Source organism: Myotis myotis, unplaced genomic scaffold (assembly GCF_014108235.1).
Source record: "Myotis myotis isolate mMyoMyo1 unplaced genomic scaffold, mMyoMyo1.p scaffold_m19_p_6, whole genome shotgun sequence".
NCBI classification, from domain to species: domain Eukaryota; kingdom Metazoa; phylum Chordata; class Mammalia; order Chiroptera; family Vespertilionidae; genus Myotis; species Myotis myotis.
This window is the reverse complement of record NW_023416368.1, coordinates 90082783-90105906: the sequence shown is the minus strand read 5'-3', so window position 1 is coordinate 90105906 and position 23124 is coordinate 90082783. Positions and strand designations below refer to the sequence as shown.

At 36.9% G+C, this 23124-nt stretch overlaps 1 protein-coding gene across 6 annotated transcripts in view; it reads right to left on the bottom strand.

The window, feature by feature from the left end:
- Positions 1-23124, bottom strand: part of PPP3CC (protein phosphatase 3 catalytic subunit gamma) — a 91633-nt gene that overhangs the window by 13677 nt on the left and 54832 nt on the right. For all 6 annotated transcript variants that reach the window (XM_036313780.1, XM_036313777.1, XM_036313775.1 and 3 more), the window contains exons 6-10: positions 21878-22017; positions 17972-18049; positions 17791-17885; positions 9733-9858; positions 8905-8976 (exon numbers count right to left, since the gene is read on the bottom strand). In XM_036313780.1, coding sequence (XP_036169673.1) covers positions 8905-8976; positions 9733-9858; positions 17791-17885; positions 17972-18049; positions 21878-22017 — 511 coding nt within the window. The remainder of the gene's footprint in view (positions 1-8904; positions 8977-9732; positions 9859-17790; positions 17886-17971; positions 18050-21877; positions 22018-23124) is intronic.

The window sequence follows — 23124 nt, the reverse complement described above, 5'->3', positions numbered from 1 at the left end:
ATTTCTGTTAAGTATATTTCTAGAATGAAAATGTTCAGTTATAGGTACGTGTATATTCAACTTTGGATAAAGTTTGGCACTATCTACTGAAGTGGATGTACCAACTTAAACTTCAGGGTCTGACATTCCTGCTACTTCACAACCTGGCCAACATTTGGTGTTATTCATCTTTCATTTTAGAGACGATCTGGTGAGTGTCTAAAATCATCCATTGTTTTACTTTGCACTTTCACAATTACCAATGTGGTTGAATATCTTTTCATATTTTTCTGGACATTTGAATATCCTCTTTTGTGAAGTGCTTGTTCAAATCTCATTGATTTCTATGTAGTTCATTATATATTTTGGCAAGTTCTTTCTTGGTTGCACTGCAAATATCCTCTCCCAATCTTTTTTCAAAAAATACTTTTATTGATTCAGAGACAGGAAGGAAGAGGCAGAGAGAGAGATGGAAACATCAATGATGAGAGAGAATCACTGACTGGCTGCCTCCTGCACCATCTCCCTAACCCCACCCCGGGGATCAAACCCGAAATCTAGGCATGTGCCCTGACCGGGAATCGAACCATGACCTCCTGGTTCATAGGTAGATGCTCAACCACTGAGCCACCCCGTCTGGGCTCCTCTCCCACTCTTAATAGTGTTTTCTGATAAACACAAGTCTTTACTTTGATTGAACACAGTCCAAGTTATTAATAGTTCCTTATGGTTAGTGCTTTTTGCATCCTGTTTAAGAAATTTTCCTCTAACCCAAGATCATGAAGATATTCTATAACATAAATACTAGAAGATTTATTGTTTTGCCTTTCATATTGAATGTATTGATCCATCTGGAATTTACTTTTGTGCCTGTAATATGATAGGGGTCAGGTTTAATTTTTACTCAAATAAATATCCTCAAACAATCTATGAAAAATACTATCATTTCCCTACAACTCTGCAGTGCCACGTCTGATGCAAATCAAGTGTCCATATACGTGTGGATCTATTTCTGGATTCTCGAGTCTGTTTTAGTGCTTGTCTGTCCTTGCACTAATAATTCTAATTACTCTAGCCTGATAGTAAACCTATCATATAGAACAAATCCTCCTACCTTATTCTTCTTCTATTTTAGCTATTTCCATACGAACTTTAGAATCTAACCTTAGCATTTCCATATAAAATTTAGAATAAAATTGTTAATATTTGACTATGAATCCATATATCAATTTGGGAATAATTTATACCTTTCTAATACTGAATCTTCCAACAATCTATAAATATGATATTTCTTATTTAGATCTCTTTCAATTTATCTAACAATATCTTATATTTGTTGCTTAGGTATCACACAGCATTTGTTAAATTTATTGTAAATAGCATATTAAAAAATTTTCATTTCGTTCGTTGCTGGTAAATAGGAATACAAATGATTTTTTAATCCAGCAGTTTTACTACCTGCACTTATTGATTCTAATAATCTATAGACTCTCTTAATTCCCTGTACACATTCATATCAATAATGAGTTTTATTTCTTCCTTTCTAATCTTTATACCTTGTATTTCTTTTTCTTGCCTTACTGCTTTGGATACTACTTCTAATATGATATGGCATAGAGGTATTGACAGCTGGAACCTTTGTCTGATTCCAAACACTAAGGAAAGCTTTCAACACTTCACCATATGATGTTTGTTATAGGTTGTTTTATGTTTTAATATATTTTTATTGATTTCAGAGAGGAAGGAAGAGGGAGAGAGAGAAACATCAATGATGAGGGAAAATCATTGATTGGCTATATTCTGCACACCCCTCACTAGGGATTGCACCCGCAACCTGGGCATGTGCTCTGACCAGGAATCAAACCATGACCTCCTAGTTCATAGGTTGATGCTCAACCACTGAGCCATGCTAACCAGGCTGTTAGAGGTTTTTATTAATATACTAGAGGTCCAGTGCATGGATTTGTGCACCGGTGGGATTCCTCGGCCTGGCCTGCAGGGATTGGGCTGAAACTGGCTTTCCGACATCTCCTGAGGGGTCCTAGATTGCAAGAGGGCAATCCACCAGTGCACAATCAGGGCTGGTGAGGGACCACGGGAGGGCTCCAGGCATGTCCGGCCCATCTCACCCAGTTCCGATCGGCTGGACCAGACCAGAGCAGCAAGCTAACCTACTGGTCGGAGTGTCTGCCCCCTGGTGGTCAGTGTGCATCATAGTGACTGGTCGAATGGTCAAATGGACACTTAGCATATTAGGCTTTTATATAGAGAGATTTGTCAAAATTAATTTTTCTCTCTCTAAAAAAATATGACTTCCTTACTAAACCTCTTTTAAGAAATACATTGTAAATGAAAGATGAATCTTCTCTAATGCTATTTCTACATCTACTGAGAAAATACGTTTTCTCCTTTTTCCTGTTAATGCAGGGACTTATTATGGTTGATTTTTTAAGTAACAATTTTATTTTAGAATAGTTTTAGTTGTATGTAAGAGATATGAAGATAGTATAGCGTTCCCTTATACCCCACACCCAGTATCCATTATTATTAACTACTAGAGGCCTGGTGCACAAAATTCGTGCATGGGGGGGTGTCTCTCAGTCCAGCCTGCACCCTCTCCAATCTGGGACCCCTTGGGGAATGTCCGACTACCGATTTCGGACATCCCTCTCACAATCCAGGACTGCTGGCTCCTAACCACTCGCCTGCCTGCCTGCCAGATTGCCCCTAACCGCTTCTGCCTGCCAGCCTGATTGACGCCTAACTGCCCTCCCCTGCTGGCCATCTTGTGATAACATGGGGGCGGCCACCTTGTGACAACGTAGGGGTGGCCATCTTGTGATGTGAGGGTGTGAGGGTCAATTTGCATATTACCTCTTTATTATATAGGATTTCCACTCTATATATTCCAGTATATACTGATTGAATTTTGAATGTTAAATCATCTAAGATTTCTAGAATAAATCAACTAGGTTGGGCAGCATAAATCTTTTATGTATATTGTTAATTTCAATTTGATTAGGTTTTGTTTAGGATTATTAGATCTATATTAATGGCCTTGTCATGTTTTAGTATCATAATCATACCGGCCTCATTAAGTAAGCATCTTTTTTATTCTTGGGATAAATTCATGTTAAGATTTGTGTTGTTTCTTTCCTAAATATTTGGTAAATGTGTTGAAGTTTTCTGCACCTAACATTTTCTTCATAGAAAAATTTATCAATACAGACTTTATTTCTTGGTAGGCATGTGATTATTATGATTTCCTATATTGTTTTAATTTGGGTAAGTTTATTTTTCTAGGAATTTATCCATTTCATCTAAGTTTTCAAATTTACTGGTATAAACTCATTCTTATTTTGTTAATGTGCATAGGATCAGTACTGGCATTGAATAATTATGTCATATCTTTTTTATTTGATAAGTCTTATCAGGGATTTACCAATTTTACTAGTCTCTTGAAAAGAGTACATTTTATTTTACTACACTTCTGTACAGTATTTTGTTTTCTGTTTTATTAATATTTCTCTGAACTTTTTATTTCACTCCATTTACTTTCTTCAGATTTAATGCTATCCTTCCTTTTGTTAACTTGAGATGAATGCTAATTTTCCACACTTCTTCTCTCCCAGTATATGCCTGTAAGGTTATAAATTTTCCTTGAAGCATGGCTTTAGATGGATCCCTCAAGTTTTTATTCAAGTTTAAATCATTTTGTTTTTAAGCACTGATTTTTCAAAATATGGTATAAAGATAAACTAAATTACAACTTAATTTGTTCATGTAAATTGCTTTCAAAATACATCGCAGCTAAGATGTGTATTAGATTTTACATGCATTTAGAAGAAACCACACAGAAGCATTTGCTTTTTCAATAAACTTGGCCAGTTCATACCTCTTTTGGTCAGTCCACCACAGTCATGTGAGGTAAGAATTATCTGGATATTCTTTTTTTTTTAAATATATTTTATTGATTTTTTACAGAGAGAAAGGGAGAGGGATAGAGAGTTGGAAACATCGATGAGAGAAAAACATCGATCAGCTGCCTCCTGCACACCCACTACTGGGGATGTGCCTGCAACCAAGGTAAATGCCCTTGACCAGAATCGAACCTGGGACCCTTCAGTTCGCAGGCCAACACTCTATCCACTGAGCCAAACTGGTTAGGGCTATCTGGATATTCTTAAAAAAATTTTTTTTAAATGTTTTTATTGATTTCAGAGAGGAAGGGAGAGAGAGAAACATCAGTGATGAGAGACAATCATTGATCAGGTGCCTCCTACAGGCCCCACTCTGGGGATTGAGCCCAAAACCTGGGCATATGCCCTAACTGGGAATCAAACCATGACCTCCTGGTTCATAGGTTGGCACTCAACCATTAACCACACCACTGGGCTGGTATTGTTTGCACACTGAACCATTCTGGGTGATATTCATCTTCTCTGCTTTTAGGGCAACTTGGGACATGAAGCCAAATGTCTGATTAAAATTTTTGAAGGAGAATTCTTTGTAGATGGCATCTCTCTCACTTAATTCTAAGCATCCCGCTGCTTTACGATCAAGTATAACATGGTCACTCTCCTATGCTGTCAACCAGTGAGCATCTGTGCACATGGTTAAAGTTCTGGGCTCCAGTCAGCACAGGGCTACTTGCCGAGCACTGCCTGCCCTCGAGTTCTAATATGTACTAGTTTTTATTTTCATTCAGTTCAAAATTGTTTCAAATTTTCTTTGTGATTTGTTATTTGAACCATGGGTTATTATATATATTCAAATCTCCTAAAATGTGGGGGTCTCTAGTAATTTTTATTTTATTTTTTAAAAATATTTTTTTATTGATTTCAGAGAGAAAGGAAGGGAGAGAGAGATAGAAACATCAATATGAGAATCAATGATTGGCTGCCTACTGGGGATTGAGCCCGCAACCTGGGCATGTGCCCTTGACCAAAATCGAACCAGGGACCCTTCAGTCTGCAGGCTGACACTCTAACCACTGAGCCAATCCGGCTAGGGCCTAGGTATCTTTTTTGTTATTGATTAATATCATTATGATTTTAATCTTTTGACACCTGAAATTTGCTTTTAGCCCATTAGATGGTCAGTTTACAAAACTGTTCATGTGGTTTGAAAAAAGAGTGTATTCAGCATTTGTTAGATGTGGTGTTTTTTATATGTCTATTAGGTTGTTCTAATTTCTACAACCTTCCTAATTTTGTTGTCTTCTTATTACATCAATTACTGTTAAATTCTCCCACCATCATTTGGATATTTCTAATTGTATTTTTTAAAAATATATTTTTATTGATTTCAGAGAGGAAGGGAGAGGGAGAGAGAGACAGAAACATCAATAATGAGAGAGAATCACTGGTCAACTGCCCCCTGCAAGCCCCCTCCTGTTGATTGAGTCCACAACCCGGCATGTGCCCTGATTGGGGATCAAGGACCTCCTGGTTCACAGGCTGATGCCAACCACTGAGCCATGCTGGCTAGGCAAATTGTATTTCTTTTAATTTTTGCTTTATATATTATGAAGCCCTGTTATTAATTTCATACAAATTTAAAATTTATTTTTGTTTTGGAATTTATTTCATGTAATCCTAATCTACCTGCAACAGTTTTTCTTTGGGTAGTGTTTGATTTATACATTTATTCTTCTTTTACTTGCCAACTTTCTGTATCATTATGCTTTAAATCTGTCTCTTATTAAACATCATAAAGTTTTTTCTTTTAAAGCCCCGGCTGGGTAGCTCAGTTGGTTAGAGCATCATCCCAATTCCACAAGGTTGTGGGTTTGATCCCCCTCAGGTCACATGTAAGAATCAACCAATCAATGCATAAATAAGTGGAACAACAAACTGCTGTTTCTCTCTAAAACCAATAAATAAAAAATTTAAAAAAATTTAAATCCTACCGGACAATCTTTTATCCATTTATATTTAATAAAATGGATATATTTATCATATTTTTTCTATTTGTTCTACTGCTATATATACCTTCCCTCCTTTCTTGCCTTCTTCTGGATTATTTTTTAAATATATTTTTATTGATTTCAAAGAGGAAGGGAGAGGGAGGGAGGGAGAGAAACATCAATGATGAGAGAGAATCATTGATTGGCTGCCTCCTGCTCGCACCCTACTGGGGATCGAGCCTGCAACCCGGGCATGTACCCTTGACTGTAACCGAACCCGAGACCCTTCAGTCCGCAGGCTGATGCTCCATCCACTGAGCCAAACAAGCTAGGGCTGGGTTATTTTTTTATCATTGTATTTTTATTTTACTTTTTTAATTTACTGATTTTTGAGAAATAAGAAGACTGAGAGAGAGATACAATGTTAACACACTTTTCCCTTCTTCCCAGATGATCTATAATAATAAAAGCATAATATGCTAATTAGACTGGATGTCCTTCCGAACAAAGCTGGGGCTGTAGCCACGGGATCGAGGCAGCCGCCCTCGGCTCTGAGGGAGGGATCGAGACAGTCGCCGCAGCTGTGAAGGCCTACTCTTGCACGAATTTCGTGTATCGGGCCTCTAGTATATATGTATGTATATATATGTGTATATATGTATATACTTACATATACATATATACACATATATATATATCATTCACAAACTTTACGTATATTTATTCCACTGCCAACTATTATTGTTACCTATTTTAATTCTCTTTTAAATCCAATAAAACATTATTATTGTTTAGTAAAGTCTATAGTCCTTTGATTTACCACATATTTTCTATTTTTACTCTTTATTCCAGAATCTCAAAGCTTTCATCTGGTATTTTTCTTCTGCTCAAATAATATTCGTTAAAATTTATTTAGTGTGGGTCTCCTGGTAATTTTTATAGTAAATGTTTTAATGGAAGAATATCTGAAAATGTTTATTTCCTCTTCATTCTTTTTTTTAAATATATTTTTATTGATTTCAGAGAGAAAGGGAGAAGGAGAGATAGAAACATCAACGATGAGAGAGAATCATTGATCAGCTGCCTCCTGCATGCCCCCTATTGGGGATCGAGCCCACAACCCAGGCATGTGCCCTTGGCTGGAATCAAACCTGGAACCCTTCAGTCCACAGGCTGATGCTCTATCCACTGAGCCAAACCAGCTAGGGCTCCTCTTCATTCTTGAAGGGTATTTCTACTAGATGTAGAATCCTAAGTTACCAGTTATTCTATTTCAGTACTTTGAATATGTTATTACATTGTTTCCTGCTTCTATTGTCAGCTTAATTGTTCTCTTTTGAAAGTAATCTTTTTGCTGGCTGCCTAAAGATTTTTTCTTTCATCTGAAGCACTTTTACTATGATGTGCAGCCTAGGTGTTGTTTTCTTTATATTCATTTTGCTTTGTTTTAATTTTTACTTGGCTGCACTTTTTGCTCAAGAACTGGTTTCCTTATAGTCATCTTCTATCCCATACGTAAAAGTACTCAAAAGCTTTGCGCTATCTGCTCTGTACCTTCCACGTGGAATCTGAAGCATAAGTATGTGCAGGACTCTCCTCTGCATGCTCTAAGTAAGCGAGGCTTTCTCCACTCTACAGAGTTTATCACAATAGTTGAATCACCTAAGCACAGAGCTTGGAGAGACTGAGACAGTCCGAGGTTTGTGCTCAGGTGCCACCATCCTTCCTGAATCTTCTGGATTCTCAGAAGTTAGGACCTTACCTTTAAAATCAAATCTCCCTGTGCCCTGGCCAGTGTGGCTCAGTTGGAGCATAATCCTATACACCAAAAGGTTGGGGTTTGATTCCCAGTTAGGGCACATTTGTAAGTTTCAGGTTTGATCCTCTGTTGGGGCGCTTACTGGAGGCAACCAATCGATGTGTCGCAATGTTTCTCTCTCTAAGACCAATATAAACAAACAAACAAACAAATAAAAAATAAAATCAAACCTCCCACAACACATTAGGAAAAAAATACTTGGCTACACATGCAACAAAACATTACTATATTAAGATCCCTCACAGGCCAAGAAGAAGAAAAACAAGCAAATATTCATATAATGCAGTAGAAAATGGGGAAAAGGTATGAACTGATAATTCACAAAAGAGAGGTAAACATGGTCAATAAACAGAAGAAAAAAAGTTCATTAGTCATGATAAAAATACAAATTAAAGTTTAAAAAACACCAGACTATAAAAAGTATAATGAACAGTATTGAGGAAAGCCCTGTGAACTATGCATCACACAGGAAATGTAAACTGGTACATCCCCTCCAGAGGTTATCTGTATCCGATTTAAAATTTTAAGTACTAATTGACACAGATACTAAATTTCTAGAAATTTATCCTATGGAAATAATTAAGAAAATGTTATTGCTCATATCCTAATATTGCTTTCTTTCCTTTCATACCACAGATCAACATCTGACATATTTATTGTTTGTCTTCCCTCCACTAGAATATAAGTTTATTGAAAGCAAGGATCTAAACAGTACTTGACACAAAGCAAGCATGTAACAAAGGTTGGTTGTTGACAGAATGTACAACATTCTGTAAGGTCTATCTGTAAGAGTTCAAAATTATGGGCTTAAAAAATATCCAATATCCAACAGCAGGGGATTGGTTAAAACAAAGAATAATTGACATTGACAACTATGTAACCATTAAAAATTGATCTATAAAAAAAGTACATGTCATGATACTATCACATGACCTCATTTCTGTTAAAAAGGAAAAAAAGAAGTAGACAAAAATATATGCACAGATAAAAGCTAACACAGTATATAGAACCAAGATGTTATCAGTGGAAATGAGATAAGATTACAGGTGACTTTTTTTCTTTATTTGTGGCTTCCTATATTCTTCAGTTTTTTATATTGAATACAAATCTTTTTTAATAAGAAAAAAATTATTCAAAACAAATTCAAACCAAAACCAAAATTCCATTTCTAGTTCAAATGAGGAAAAGGCAAGTTTACCTTCAATTTCATCGTCGGAACTCAACTCATCATCAGAGCATATGTTGAGAATGTTAACCAGCATCTCTGTGACTATAAGATAAAGCAAAACAGCCCTGATTTTAGGAACAATAAATTCATTAAAAAAAACCCCAAATTTAAATAATAAGATACTTTTCCAAAATGATGCGGATATCTAAATAAACATACTTATCAAACATAAATAAAAATGACTTGTCATTAGGCTATTAAGAGTAGCTACAGAGTAGCATTATATGTAAACCTCCTGGTTTATATACAATTTGGGGAGATTACTTGTTCCAGTAAAAGTCTGGAGTCTTTGAAGATTCTATTGCATAATTACATGATTTCATTAGACTACTATCCAGAGCCATTTCCTTCACTGATATGCACATGACAAGACTTCCTCCCATTTTGCAAAGAAGTTAAGCCACCAGGCCAGGCCTATATCCAACAGGCTTATTTATATTTGCATAGTTTTTTTGTATAGGTGCACAAATAAAGTTCTAAGGGCAATATTTCCTATTTAAATCTCTGTTATCACTGAAGAAATCACTGAAGGAATGGTATAATGACATGTTATTTTAACATCTTGATCATAGTAGGACAGCTACAGTAAGTGGATATGTATAAAAAGAAAAGCATAATCAACTAGAATTGTAATTTAAAAACCAATTACGTGTCATTTTAAAATATTTATTAAAAAACAAAAAAAATTAGAAAGCATTTTGATAACTTTAAAAAAACATTTCTGAACCATCAGGGGGCTCATGCAAATATAAAAGTATGCTAGGATAACTGATAGTCCAGATGCTTTAGTTCTCTTACCTTTTTCCCCAACAAAAGGCAAAGACCATGTGAAAACATCCATAAAGTTTGGAAGCCAGTAGGGGTGTGGAGAACAGTTAAACTGCCTGATATTCATGACATTGTTTTCATATTTTAACACAGCAGCTAAAAAGGTAAAAAGGAAAAAAATCTGGCACAGAGGAACATGACATGGCAACTAGTATGCATTGTACAGTTGTACATTTACTACACAGAATTCAATAACTTACTTTCCATTTGCAAATTTAGAACTTAGTATTTAAGGGCAGATGGAAAATCTTAAAGCACTTTATATATAGTTCATTCTTTTTTTTTTTTAATGGCTATGCTTATTTTTTTATTATTATTATTTTTTGTAAATACTCACCCAACGATATTTTTCCTTTGATCTTTAGAAAGAGTGTAAGGGAGGGGGAGAAAGAGAAAGAGAGAGAGAGAGAGAAACACCAAGACCAAGGCCGGAGATTAACCAAAGCCAGGGATAGAGCTCGGTATCAGCCCTTGACAGGACTCTTCACTATCCAAAGGCCAACACTATCCACTGAGTCAAACTCGCTAGGGTTATATAGTTCATTATTTTAAGAATAATCCCAAGGAACAAAGTTACATGAAGAGCTCATATTTTATTTTATTTTTTTAAATATATTTTTTATTGATTTTTTTACAGAGAGGAAGGGAGAGGGATAGAGAGTTAGAAATATCAATGAGAGAGAAACATCGATCAGCTGCCTCCTGCACATCCCCTACTGGGGATGTGCCCGCAACCAAGTTACATGCCCTTGATCAGAATCAAACCGGGGACCCTTCAGTCCCCAGGCCGATGCTCTATCCACTGAGCCAAACCGGTTAGGGCTTGAGCTCATATTTTAAAAGTACAAAAGAAACTAAGCTCTGAAACTTCAGAGCCACTGCACAGTAACTACCTATAGAAATCTCAGGTTCCACCTGAGAAAAATTTGCCATAATTTCATAATGTCCCTTTACTAGAGGCCCAGTGCATGAAAATTCATGCACTCAGGGGAGGGGGATCCCCCAGCCCGGCCTGTGCCTTCTCGCAGTCCAGGACCCCTTGGGGGATGTCCACCTGCCAGTTTAGGCCCGCTCCCCAGGGGATTGGGCCTAAGCTGGCAGTCAGACATCCCTCTGGCAGCTCAGTAGCCCTCAGGGGATGTCTGACTGAGGCTTAGACCTGCTCACCTAAGCCGCAGTTGGTCATCCTTAGCATGTCTGACTGTCGGACATCCCTCTTGTAATCCAGAACCGTTGGCTCCTAACCCCTCTCCCCTGCTGGCCTGATTGCCCCTAACCGCTTTCCCCTACTGGCCTGATCTCCCCAGCCACTCCCCTGCTGACCTGATCACCCCTAACTGCCTCTGCCTCGGCCCCCACCACCGTGGCTTTGTCCGGAAGGACATCTGGAAGATGTCTGGTCTATCTGGTCTAATTAGCATATTACCCTTTTATTAGTATAGAGATAGATATTCAAAGTAGTTACAACTACAACTCTCCTTTAAGGGCAAACAGTTCTCACTAAATCGACACAGCCTGTTTTGCTTGCCATTAGCCAGAGCCAAAGATTTTATAAATTCTCTGGGAGTTTATAAACATAGCAGTTATCTACAGATCATAAACTTGGAATAATTTACAAGGTTCAAAAGTAGATTCAATAATCTCTACATACAATATAGTGGATAAAAAGTGCTCATCTTTCCTATATAAGTCTGTATATTGCTAGGCTCTGTAAGTGTTTAATATTTTTTTTTTAATTAGTTAAGGTATTACAAATGTGTCCTCATCCCCCCAAAGTGTTTAATATTAACCAGCTCATAAATTTGTACATATACTTTGGTATCAAACTAATTTTTTTATATTTGAAAAGTTTTAATATCCAATTTCTTCATCTTCATCAGCAATGTAATGTTGTTTGTATTATTCTTACTGTGATCATAAATAGAATAGGGTGTAACAGCTCTCGAGAAACGACAGATATACGTCATCTCCTGGTTCCTGTTTCTTTCCTTATTATAGAATAGCCAAGTGTTCTCAAATTTACGTTACTGAATGTCTAAGATATACACCATAGATTATAAAGAAAAATACATGAACATAGAATCTCTAGCTCTTGAAAACCAAACACTGACTACAATGTACATGTTCCATTATTTTCATGTATATGTATTTTATTTAGATTACATGAATATATAATTACTCAATAATTGCCTCAGTCTACACAGGAAAAGGGGTGGGAGGTAGGTCTCAACAGTGGATAATTAAAATTAGACCTTAAAAACTGATTTAGGGTATGTTTCCAGTGGACACAAAAAATAGAAATAGAAATCTTTAAAAATCATGACTTAAGGGTCTTTCATATAACCAGTGGAGCTAAGAAATACCTATGGATACCAATTAAGTCTAAAGAATATTCAAGAAAGAGAGAACCAAGATGGCGACATAGGTTAACGCTGGAGTTTGCTGCCTTGAACAACTACTTCAAAAGTGAAACTAAAAAACGGAACGGACATCACCCAGAACCACAGGAACGCTGGCTGAGTGGAAGTCCTACAACTAGGAGGAAAGAGAAACGCATACGGACACTCAGAGGAGGCGCAGTGTTGAAGTCAAATTCTGAGGTGCGGAGTGCGCAGAGCGGGCTGTCGGCGGAGGGCGCGGTTAGCGTTTTCAATCGGGAGGGAGTCGCAGACTCTGAGCTCCAGATACAGGTGAGTCTTTAGGGACCCAGACTCAAACGGGAGAAGCGGGACTGTCTGGCTTCGGTCAGAGCGAGTGCAGCTTTCTCTCCGAGGTTAGCAGCGGTCGCTGGGACTCAGAGAGGCAGAGCCCCTGGGGACAGGACTGAGAGCCGCCATAACTGCTCTCTCTGGCCCACCCTGTTGATCCTGTGCGACCCGCCCCGCCCAAGCCCTGCACAGAGGCATTTGCCAGATAGCCTCAGGCAAAGGCTAGATTAGCACCTCCCTAGAGGACAGAAGTTCTCTCACTGCAGACACAGCTGATTCTCATAGTCACTTGGCCTGGAGGTCAAACCCTCCCTGGTATTAGCTACAACAATCAAGGTTTAACTATAAGACTGCGCACAAACACCACTAGGGGGTGCACCAAGGAAGCATAACAAAATGCGGAGACAAAGAAACAGGACAAAATTGTCAATGGAAGATATAGAGTTCAGAACCACACTTTTAAGGTCTCTCAAGAACTGTTTAGAAGCCGCCGATAAACTTAATGAGATCTACAAGAAAACTAATGAGACCCTCGATGTTATATTGGGGAACCAACTAGAAATTAAGCATACACGGACTGAAATAACGAATATTATACAGACTCCCGACAGCAGACCAGAGGAGCGCAAGAATCAAGTCAATGATTTGAAATGCGAGGAAGCAAAAAACACCCAACCGGAAAAGCAAAATGAAAAAAGAATCCAAAAATGTGAGGATAGTGTAAGGAGCCTCTGGGACAGCCTCAAGCGCACCAACATCAGAATTATAGGGGTGCCAGAAGATGAGAGAGAGCAAGATATTGAAAACCTATTTGAAGAAATAATGACAGAAAACTTCCCCCACCTGGTGAAAGAAATGGACTTACAGGTCCAAGAAGCGCGGAGAACCCTAAACAAAAGGAATCCAAAGAGGACCACACCAAGACACATCATAATTAAAATGCCAAGAGCAAAAGACAAAGAGAGAATCTTAAAAGCAGCAAGAGAAAGAAACTCAGTTACCTACAAGGGAATACCCATACGACTGTCAGCTGATTTCTCAACAGAAACTTTGCAGGCCAGAAGGGAGTGGCAAGAAATATTCAAAGTGATGAATACCAAGAACCTACAACCAAGATTACTTTATCCAGCAAAGCTATCATTCAGAATAGAAGGTCAGATAAAGAGCTTCACAGATAAGGAAAAGCTAAAGGAGTTCATCACCACCAAACCAGGATTATATGAAATGCTGAAAGGTATCCTTTAAGAAGAGGAAGAGGAAGAAAAAAGTAAAGATACAAATTATGAACAACAAATATGCATCTATCAACAAGTGAATTTAAGAATCAAGTGAATAAATAATCTGATGAACAGAATGAACTGGTGATTATAATAGAATCAGGGACATAGAAAGGGAATGGACTGACTATTCTTGGGGGGGAAAGGGGTGTGGGAGATGCGGGAAGAGACTGGACAAAAATCGTGCACCTATGGATGAGGACAGTGGGTGGGGAGTGAGGGCGGAGGGTGGGGCGGGAACTGGGAGGAGGGGAGTTATGGGGGGGGGGAAAGAGGAACAAATGTAATAATCTGAACAATAAAGATTTAATTTAAAAAAAAAAAAAGAATATTCAAGAAAGAAACACCACAGTAGAAGAAAGAGAAGTTGTCTTTTTCAAGAAAAGAGGCACTTGTAAGGGGAGTAACTGAGTGTCACCACAGATTATTTCAGGTGCCACATTTTCTGCCTTTTACCTAAAAAAATGCTTAAGAAACAACCAAAGGAAATAGGATTGTTTCAAGATAAGATTACCGATTATATCAAAGTGGACAGAAAACTCAGGTAGAATGAATTGTGACTGTAAAAGTTTACTAAAAGTAATAACCAAAAACAAAACAAGATTAGAATGAAGCAAAAAGTGAGCTGGCAGTTAGCAGTGATTGCTGCTTTAGGCGGCATGTTTCAGCTTACCACATGATAAATCCACTGGGCAATCAATGTTCTTAATAGTAAGGTTAAAAAAAAAAAAAAAAGGAGTGAGAAGGTAAAGTCTTCACAAATATGAAGACCAGAACCACTTAGTGTCCTTGAGGAAGTTTAAGAACACAAGCAGTGAATACCATTCATAAGGGAAGAGACAAGAACAAAACCAAACTGCTATATGTTGGAATTATTAGGGGGGAGGGGGAAGAATTAAAAATGGAATTAGGGCCGAAACCGGTTTGGCTCAGTGGATAGAGCGTCGGCCTGCGGACTGAAAGGTCCCAGGTTCGATTCCGGTCAAGGGCATGTACCAGGGTTGCGGGCACATCCCCAGTAGGAGATGTGCAGGAGGCAGCTGGTCGATGTTTCTCTCTCATCGATGTTTCTAACTCTCTATCTCTCTCCTTTCCTCTCTGTAAAAAATCAATAAAATATATTTAAAAAATAAATAAATAAAAAATAAAAAATAAATAAAAATGGAATTAGGGAGAAGCAAGACACAGTAGGACACCTAAAACCCAGAGAAGAATGATAAGAAGTAAAAATAAAACATAAGGCTGGGAAAGAACTTAAGTCTAAAAAATTGCTTTTTAAAAATGGACAGCAAGTCATTGAAGGATATACTGATAGATGATTGATCCAAATCCAATTTCAATGAGATGTGCCATTTCAAAGTTTATTTTTAAATAGAGTAAATGGTAAATATATTGTGGACCTCTTTTAAAGTTCTCTCTCCAACTGCATATACAAAATATGACTATAAAGTAATGAGATTCAAGAAACCACCAACTACAAACACACAGACCTTATATATCAGGTGAGTGTGGTCCTTTGATGTAATCACACCAGACATAATAACAGTAAAATGCTATAGTATTATAGCAATTTACAGTCTGATGATTTTAATTTCATTTTTATTATTCCAACCTATCTTCAACAACCCTATTTGACAGGTATTTTAAAGATAAACTGAGGCTCGGGGAAGTGTTGTTCAGTGTGAAGTAAACTTAAACGCAAAGTGAAGTTATCTTGTTAACTGTGAATTTAAAATGAAGCAGGACTAGCCTGGAACTTCTGACTCCTAGCTTAGTGCCTCTTTCAACGCACTCTGCTGCCTTACGGTGTTTTTAATTCAAAGATGCTGCCATTACTCAAAATGTTTTTGGAACTCCTTTTTGGGAACTGCCTCCAGAGCCATTTTATAAGCAACACAAAGAAAACCAGTCTCATTACCTTATAATCATACCTTGTTTCTGACCCCAAATGGTATCGACTAACTTGAACACTCACCTTACTCATCAGTCTGCACTCCGAATGACTTTTGGCTGTTTCAAAAATCAAATCCACCCTCAAAGGGCGAAGATTTCCCATCATTGTGGATATTATCAAAAGAATGTGTCGCAGACGCTGAAGGCAATGCCAAAAGAGGAGTTCCAAAAATGTTTGAACAATGGCAGCATTGTTGGAATAAGTGTATAGCCTCCCCAGGCAACTACTTTCAAGGGACAATACTCACTTGAATATATATGTTCTTGCATGTTTGTTTAAAAGTTATATTATTTTATAGTCATACTTTATAAACAACAAAATAGTCACAGAGGCATGAAGTTTTTAGGTGAACCACAGTCCTGATACAAAACTTAGGAACTATGACTCATAAAAGTTAAATAAAATAAAAAAGACTTTAAAAGGATAAAGTTTCAGAAGTAGAATTTCTGTGCTGAAAGGCATGTTGATGGCTAATCCTCTTTTTCTATATAGGAAACTGAAGTTTAGAGAGATTATGTGACTTACCTAAAGTGGCACTACTTATTTATTTATTTGTTTGTTTGTTTGTTTGTTTATTATTTCTTTTTTACAAGAATGTTCACTGTTTTTTATGAAAATGTAGAATCAACCCAATGGTTAAAGAAATCAAATTTTGCATTACAGTTAAAATGACAGAATAGAGCTCCACATCTACATGGAAGATCTAAAATACAGTGTTGTTTTTTTAAAAAGTGTCTTTATTTTATTTTATTTTTAAAATATATTTTATTGATTTTTTTACAGAGAGGAAGGGAGATTTTTTACAGAGAGTTAGAAACATCGCTGAGAGAGAAACATCCATCAGCTGCCTCCTGCACACCCCCTACTGGGGATGTGCCCACAACCAAGGTACCTGCCCTTGACCAGAATTGAACCTGGGACCCTTCAGTCCACAGGCTGATGCTCTATCTAATGAGCCAAACCGATTAGGGCTATCTTTATCTTTTAGAGATACATATGACAATTTTTACAGATGAAATTGCATATCTCTTTTGCCTTTTAGTAATTCAGAGGAGTGAGAGGACATGGGAACGGGTTTTAATGAAGTACATGAAGCCATAACTGGTCATTGTTGAAGCTGGGATATGGATACATGGGGGTTCATTACATGTATACATTTGAGGGCAAAACAGTATGAAAAGCAAGCAAGGTGAAGGATGATATATTCAAAGTTATAGAGTATTTACATAATTTAAAAGCACACAAAACCCTACTTTTATATTGCAGTGATACATATATATGTGCGTGTGTGTGGTAAAAAGAAATTCATGGGAATGATAAACATCAACTTCAGGAGAGAGAAATGGGATGTGAGATTTATGCAAAGAATTTCAACTGGTTTTGTTATATTTTATTTCTTTAAAAAATTGGAAGCAATTAACACAAAATGTGCAGAGTTACCAAAGATGGATTGTTGTTAACTGTTGGTTATGTAATTTGTTTTCTGAATCTTTTTCTGAATGCTTGACATATTTGTTTAAAAATAAAATTTTTGGCTACTTACAAAAGATCAACATGCATACTATTTATTATATTAGTTTCTGGAAAGGCTCGGACTAAAGTTAAGATTTTTTTTTCACTTTGGTATAGTATTCATTCTATCTATACCATTCTTCAACCAGAGCAAAGGCAGCTTAATAATACACAAACATTAAAACACCAAATGGTAGTATTTTATTGAGATTATGTTATAAATAAATTAAATTCACTGAAACCAATAATTAATGCTGACGGTTCTAACCTGAACCTGGAATGATTTATTTGTCTTATATTTTGATTCAGTAGCACAAATCACACCTGTTATGATCGGTATTTATACTCTCAAACACCTCAATAAAGGCCCAGAAATCAGAATTTAGGCTCTTGCTTGGCTTAAGAGATGGAAACCAAGCAAGAGCCTAAATTCTAAGTTTCTTGCCTTTATTTCAATTAAAACCTTTTCCTTATTTAAAATTTATACATATTAAAAAAACGCATACACATATATATGTTAAAATAGAGCTCACATTTACTCACAAATTCAAACTCAAATATCGCTGGACTCCTTTACCTTTATTATTATAGACATCTAGGTAATTGGGGGCAGAGAAAATCGTAATGAGTGATGGAAAGCCTGTTGTCTGGCTCTTCCTGTACATTCGATACCTGGAAGAGAAATGACAGCCCATCTGTCCTGATATTAAAGGCAAAAACTCTGCATTGATATTTGGTACAGTTTTAATATAACCTACCCAGCATCTTGGGCTTCATGGGCTCTGATTATTGATAACAAATTATTATTCCGCAAAAAGTCACAAACTGCAGGGTAACTGAAAAAGAAAATTAGAAAATATAAATCCAGAATTAAAACAACTGATTTTTAATAGGAAGGGAATAACTTAGAATGATACAAGTTGATTGTATTTTGAAATTAAGGTCTTACATACCACTGAATTTTTATTAATAGCTTAGCAATCATAATTCTATTTTTCCATTTCACTAATATACCTCATTCTAGATCAGTGGTTCTCAATCTTCCTAATACCACAACCCTTTAATACAGTTCCTCATGTTGTGGTGAGCCCCAATTTCATTGTTACAAAGTGAACATAATTAAAGCATAGTGATTAATCACAAAAACAATATGTAATAATATATGTGTTTTCCGATGGTCTTACGCGACCCCTGTGAAAGGGTCGTTTGACCCCCAAAGGGGTCTCGACCCACAGGTTGAGAACTGCTGTTCTAGATCAAATATGAAGATACAGTAATAGACAACCCTAGGTCAGAAACAGCTCCCCTCTTTTAATTTTTTTGTCTTACCCCATGACAATAACACACCAAAACTTTTCTTGCTATATTGATATGTTAAAAAGTAGCATGGTAGTGTGTGTATTTGTAGGTGATAAAAACTGAACACTCAATTTTCAAATTGTCAAACTGCTAGAAAAGCTAAAGAACCTACTTATAGCTTCACAGGTAATATCAACACTAAGATAATATAATGCAATAATATTTTAGATGTAAATGCAAATATTACATCCAACCTTATTCTAATTAAAGAATATTTGTCATTCTCAATGACAAATACCTGACAAGAAGAAGTAGAGAATACAAAATTACCCTGGAATAATCCAACTGTTAATTACTTAGTTTATGTTTAAATCTTTGTTTCTTATTGTGCTAATTAGAAAAAATTAACTTTTAAAAGAAGTTGTACATTCACACGGCATAAAATTAAAAGATAAAAAAGGGGATGGTGATCTCCTCTCTACTCCCTACTTCCTTTCAGCTGCCCTGGAAGAGAGAAGCAACCCATGTCCCTGGCTTCCTTGGGTGCACTTTCACAGACACTCTATGCAACTTCAAGCAATTACCCCCACACACATGGACATCACACCCACCCCAACTTCAAGAAATATTATCAGATGGTAAGCAGAGCACTGCATGTATCTTTTTTTCACTTTAGTGATTATTCTATACCAATTTACAAAGAGTTGTTTTCTTTTTTCATTTTTTTAAATTTATTTTTATTGATTTCAGAGAGGAAAGGAGAGGGAGAAAGAGAGCTAGAAACATCAACCATGAACAAAAAGAAACATCAACAATGAGAGAGAATTACTGAGCACTGATCAGCTGCCTCCTGCATGACCCCACTGGGGATCGAGCCTGCAACCCTGACATATGCCTTTGACCAAAATCGAACCCAGAACTCAGTCCACAGACCAATGCTCCATCTACTGAGCCAAACCGGCCAGGGCTCTTTTTTCATTTTTTTAAAAAAGCTTCACTGTATTGTCTGGTACATTCCATTGTCTGGATGTAATACAATTTATTTAACTAGTTTCCTACTGAACATTCAGGTTGTTTTAAATCTTTTATCATAAAAAATGAGTAATGAATAATCTTATTACAGGCATTTTATACATTTGCAAGTACAGTGATTCTTCTTATTCTTCTTGCCTATGTTCTGTAAAGTTGCTGCAAAAACTGAATTAGTGAAGACTGCTCCCAGGGGAAATACAGAATCAGGGTCCTATGAGCCTCTGCTCCCAACATTTTCATCAACTGATCAAACTGTTTTATGTGTGTTTCTGAGTAAAGACGCCTTATTTAATATATATACTGTTGATTCATGAGCATGGAACTTATAGCCAACAACACCATAATTCATGCCTGAACCAAGCTTAGAGCACACAGGTCTTTCCTCTGTAAGGCACATCACAGCCTTCTGGCACTGAGCGACACTAGGCAGCACTTGGGCACTGTGCTTGGAGCTGCTTTTAAATAGCAAATTAACCAATCAAAAACGTGAAAAATGTTAAATACTCCACAAAGAGAATACCTGCTTCCAGCTATGAGAGCTGAAACAGAAGGCAGAGCAACTCCTAATAATTCTAACCTCAGCGGGAGCACAGGTGGGGTAACAGATTTTTCATCACTCTGCACACATCCATGTCTGCGAATAACTGAAAGTGCTATGAGTATTGATTTTGGGGTTACAAATAAATCATAGCAAGTAGGAAAATTTGCAAATTAGAATTTGTGAATAACAAAGATCAACTATACTAGTACAACCACAGGATTATGATTTAGAAGTAGAACTTCCGGATCAAAGGTCATGGGCATTTATAATTGAGAGATATTGCCAAGTTGACCTCCATAGAAATTTTAGTGCTTTCTACTGTACTAATAATACAGAAGTATTTTAAGCAATGTAAAATTTAAATGATTTTATATTAGTCACTGGTACAGTTGGCGGAAAGAATGCTAAAACTATGGTAAAATTGAGGCTTCTTCTTTTTAAAAAAATATTTTTATTGATTCAGAGAGGAAGGGAGAGGGAGAGACAGATAGAAACATCAATGATGAGAGACAATCATTGATCGGCTGCCTCCTACATGCCTCACACTGGGGATCAAGCCCACAACCTGGGCATGTGCCCTTGACCAGAATGGAACCTGGGACCCTTCTGTCCGTAGGCCAAAGTTCTATCCACTGAGCCAAACCAGCTGGGCATGGCTTCTTACTTTTTGTATGTAGGTTCCATTTAATTGGTGTATCATCTTAGGCAATTAACAGATTTTTAGGGGACTATATACATGTATTATTTGTCATAATAAAATATTGCAATAAAAAAAATTTAGATTTCAACCCAGCTGTCATGGCTCAGTGGCTAAGCACTGACCTATGAATCAGGGGGTCACATTTCCATTCCCAGTCAGGGCACATGCCTGGATTGTGGGCTTGATCCCTGGTGGGGTGGGTGCAGGAGGCAGCTGATCAATGACTCTCTCTCATCATTGATGTTTCTATCTTTCTCTCCCTCTCCTTTCCTCTCTGAAATCAATCAATCAATATATATGAAATTTAGACTTCAAATTTTCCTATATTTCTCTATTATTTTATTTGTTTATTTTTGTTAATCTTCACCTGAGAATATTTTTCCATTGATTTTTTTTTTTAGAGAGAGAGTGGAATGGAGGGGAGAAGAGAGAGAAACATCGATGTGAGACACATCAATTGGTTGCAACCCGACCCATGATTGAGCCTGCAACCGAGGTACATGCCCTTGACCAGAATCGAATCGAACCCACAACCTTCAGTCCGCAGGCCGACACTCTATCCACTGAGCCTAACCAGCTAGGACTAAATCTCCCTATTTTTGAGTGGCAACACACCATGAAAGCTTACATATGAGATTTAAGATAACAGCCAACTTCCAGGAATGTCCTGAGTTCACAATGTTCTGTTCTTTTTATATCTTTGCCTATACCAGTAGTTCCAAAAGCTGGAGAGCTTTTTAAAAAAATAAGAGGACTCCCGAATCAAAATGTCTGGGGGAAGAGCCAAGGAGTCTTCATTTTTAAAAAAGTTTATAGATGATGTTTGGCAACAAATTACCTAGATCATTTAGAGTCAGACAACAACATTAAAGTACTGCTCAATCAGGTTTGGTATATTATACTTATCAGGGCATAAAACCTACTAACTACAACCAAAAAAAGAAACAAACAAGAATCGTCTGCCTTCTAGTAATCAAAAATTTAAACAGAAGTCCCTATGCTACATGAATTCAATATATAAAATACTTAAAATAATTTGATTAAACATATTGCCATTTCCTTTCCCAACTTGGTAACTCAGGATCAGCTTACCTATAAAAATAAGAGCACCCCCGGACAGTGTTGTGGGAATAGTGCTCCAAGGTCCTTTCGCTGCCGTAGTCCTCTAAGGGATCAGACCAAAGCAGGTCACACACTGGCCCAAAGGCTGGAGGTTCTTTAAACCTGTCTAACTGGAAGACAAGCAAAGCCAAAAAAAGAAAAATCATGAAAGCAAAAGAGCTTTTGAAAATTGGTATGGGTGAAAAAACACAAAAATCCTTTCATCCATAAGAATGTATTAGGAGAGAAGGCAACAAGCCCCTAAAGGATTTTCCTGCAAGAAAACCAACATTTAACAAATTTAGATATACAATTTCTATCATTTTTTATAATACAGGATCAGGAAAAAGTAGGTTTGTATGAAAAATGATATAATTAATAAATAATAATACAAAAATAAATTATTTCATGTACTCACAACTGTAAACCTACTTTTTAATTTTATTCATTGCTTCATTTAAAAAATAATTTATTATTCAATTATAGTTGACATACAATATTATATTAGTTTCAGGTATGTAACATAGTGGTTAGACATTTATATAATTTACAAAGTAATCATTCCAATTAATCTAATATCCATCTGGCACCGTATACAGTTATCACAATATTATTGACTTATACTGTACTTTACATCCCTATGACTATTTCACAACAACCAATTTGTACCTCTTCCTCCCTCCCCCTTTTTCACACGTCCCCAAATCACTCCTTCCATTTGGTGATCATCGAAATTTCTCTGTATCTATGAGTTTGTTTCTGTTTTGTTTATTCATGTGTGGTTTTTCATATTCCACATATAAGTGAAATGACATTTGCCTTTCTCTGTGTGACTTATTTCACTTAGCATAATTCTCTTGCGGTCCATCTATGTTGTTGCAGATGGCAAGATTTCATTCTTGTTTTAAAAAATGTTTTTATTGATTTTTTTTATGAGAGAGGAAGAGAAAGAGATAGAGAGAAACATCGATGAAAGAGAAATGTCATCGATGGGCTTCCTCCTGCACACCTCCTACTGGGGTTTAAGCCCACAACCTGGGCATGTGCCCCAACCAGGAATCAAACTGGTGACCTCTTGTGTTCATGGGTCAATGCTCAACCACTAAGCAACATCAGCCGGGTGGACACAAGATTTCATTCTTTGTGGCTGAGTAATATTCCATTGTATATATGTACCACTTCTTTATCCATTCATCTATTGATGGACACTTAGCTGTAATTTAATGCGGTTGTGAGAG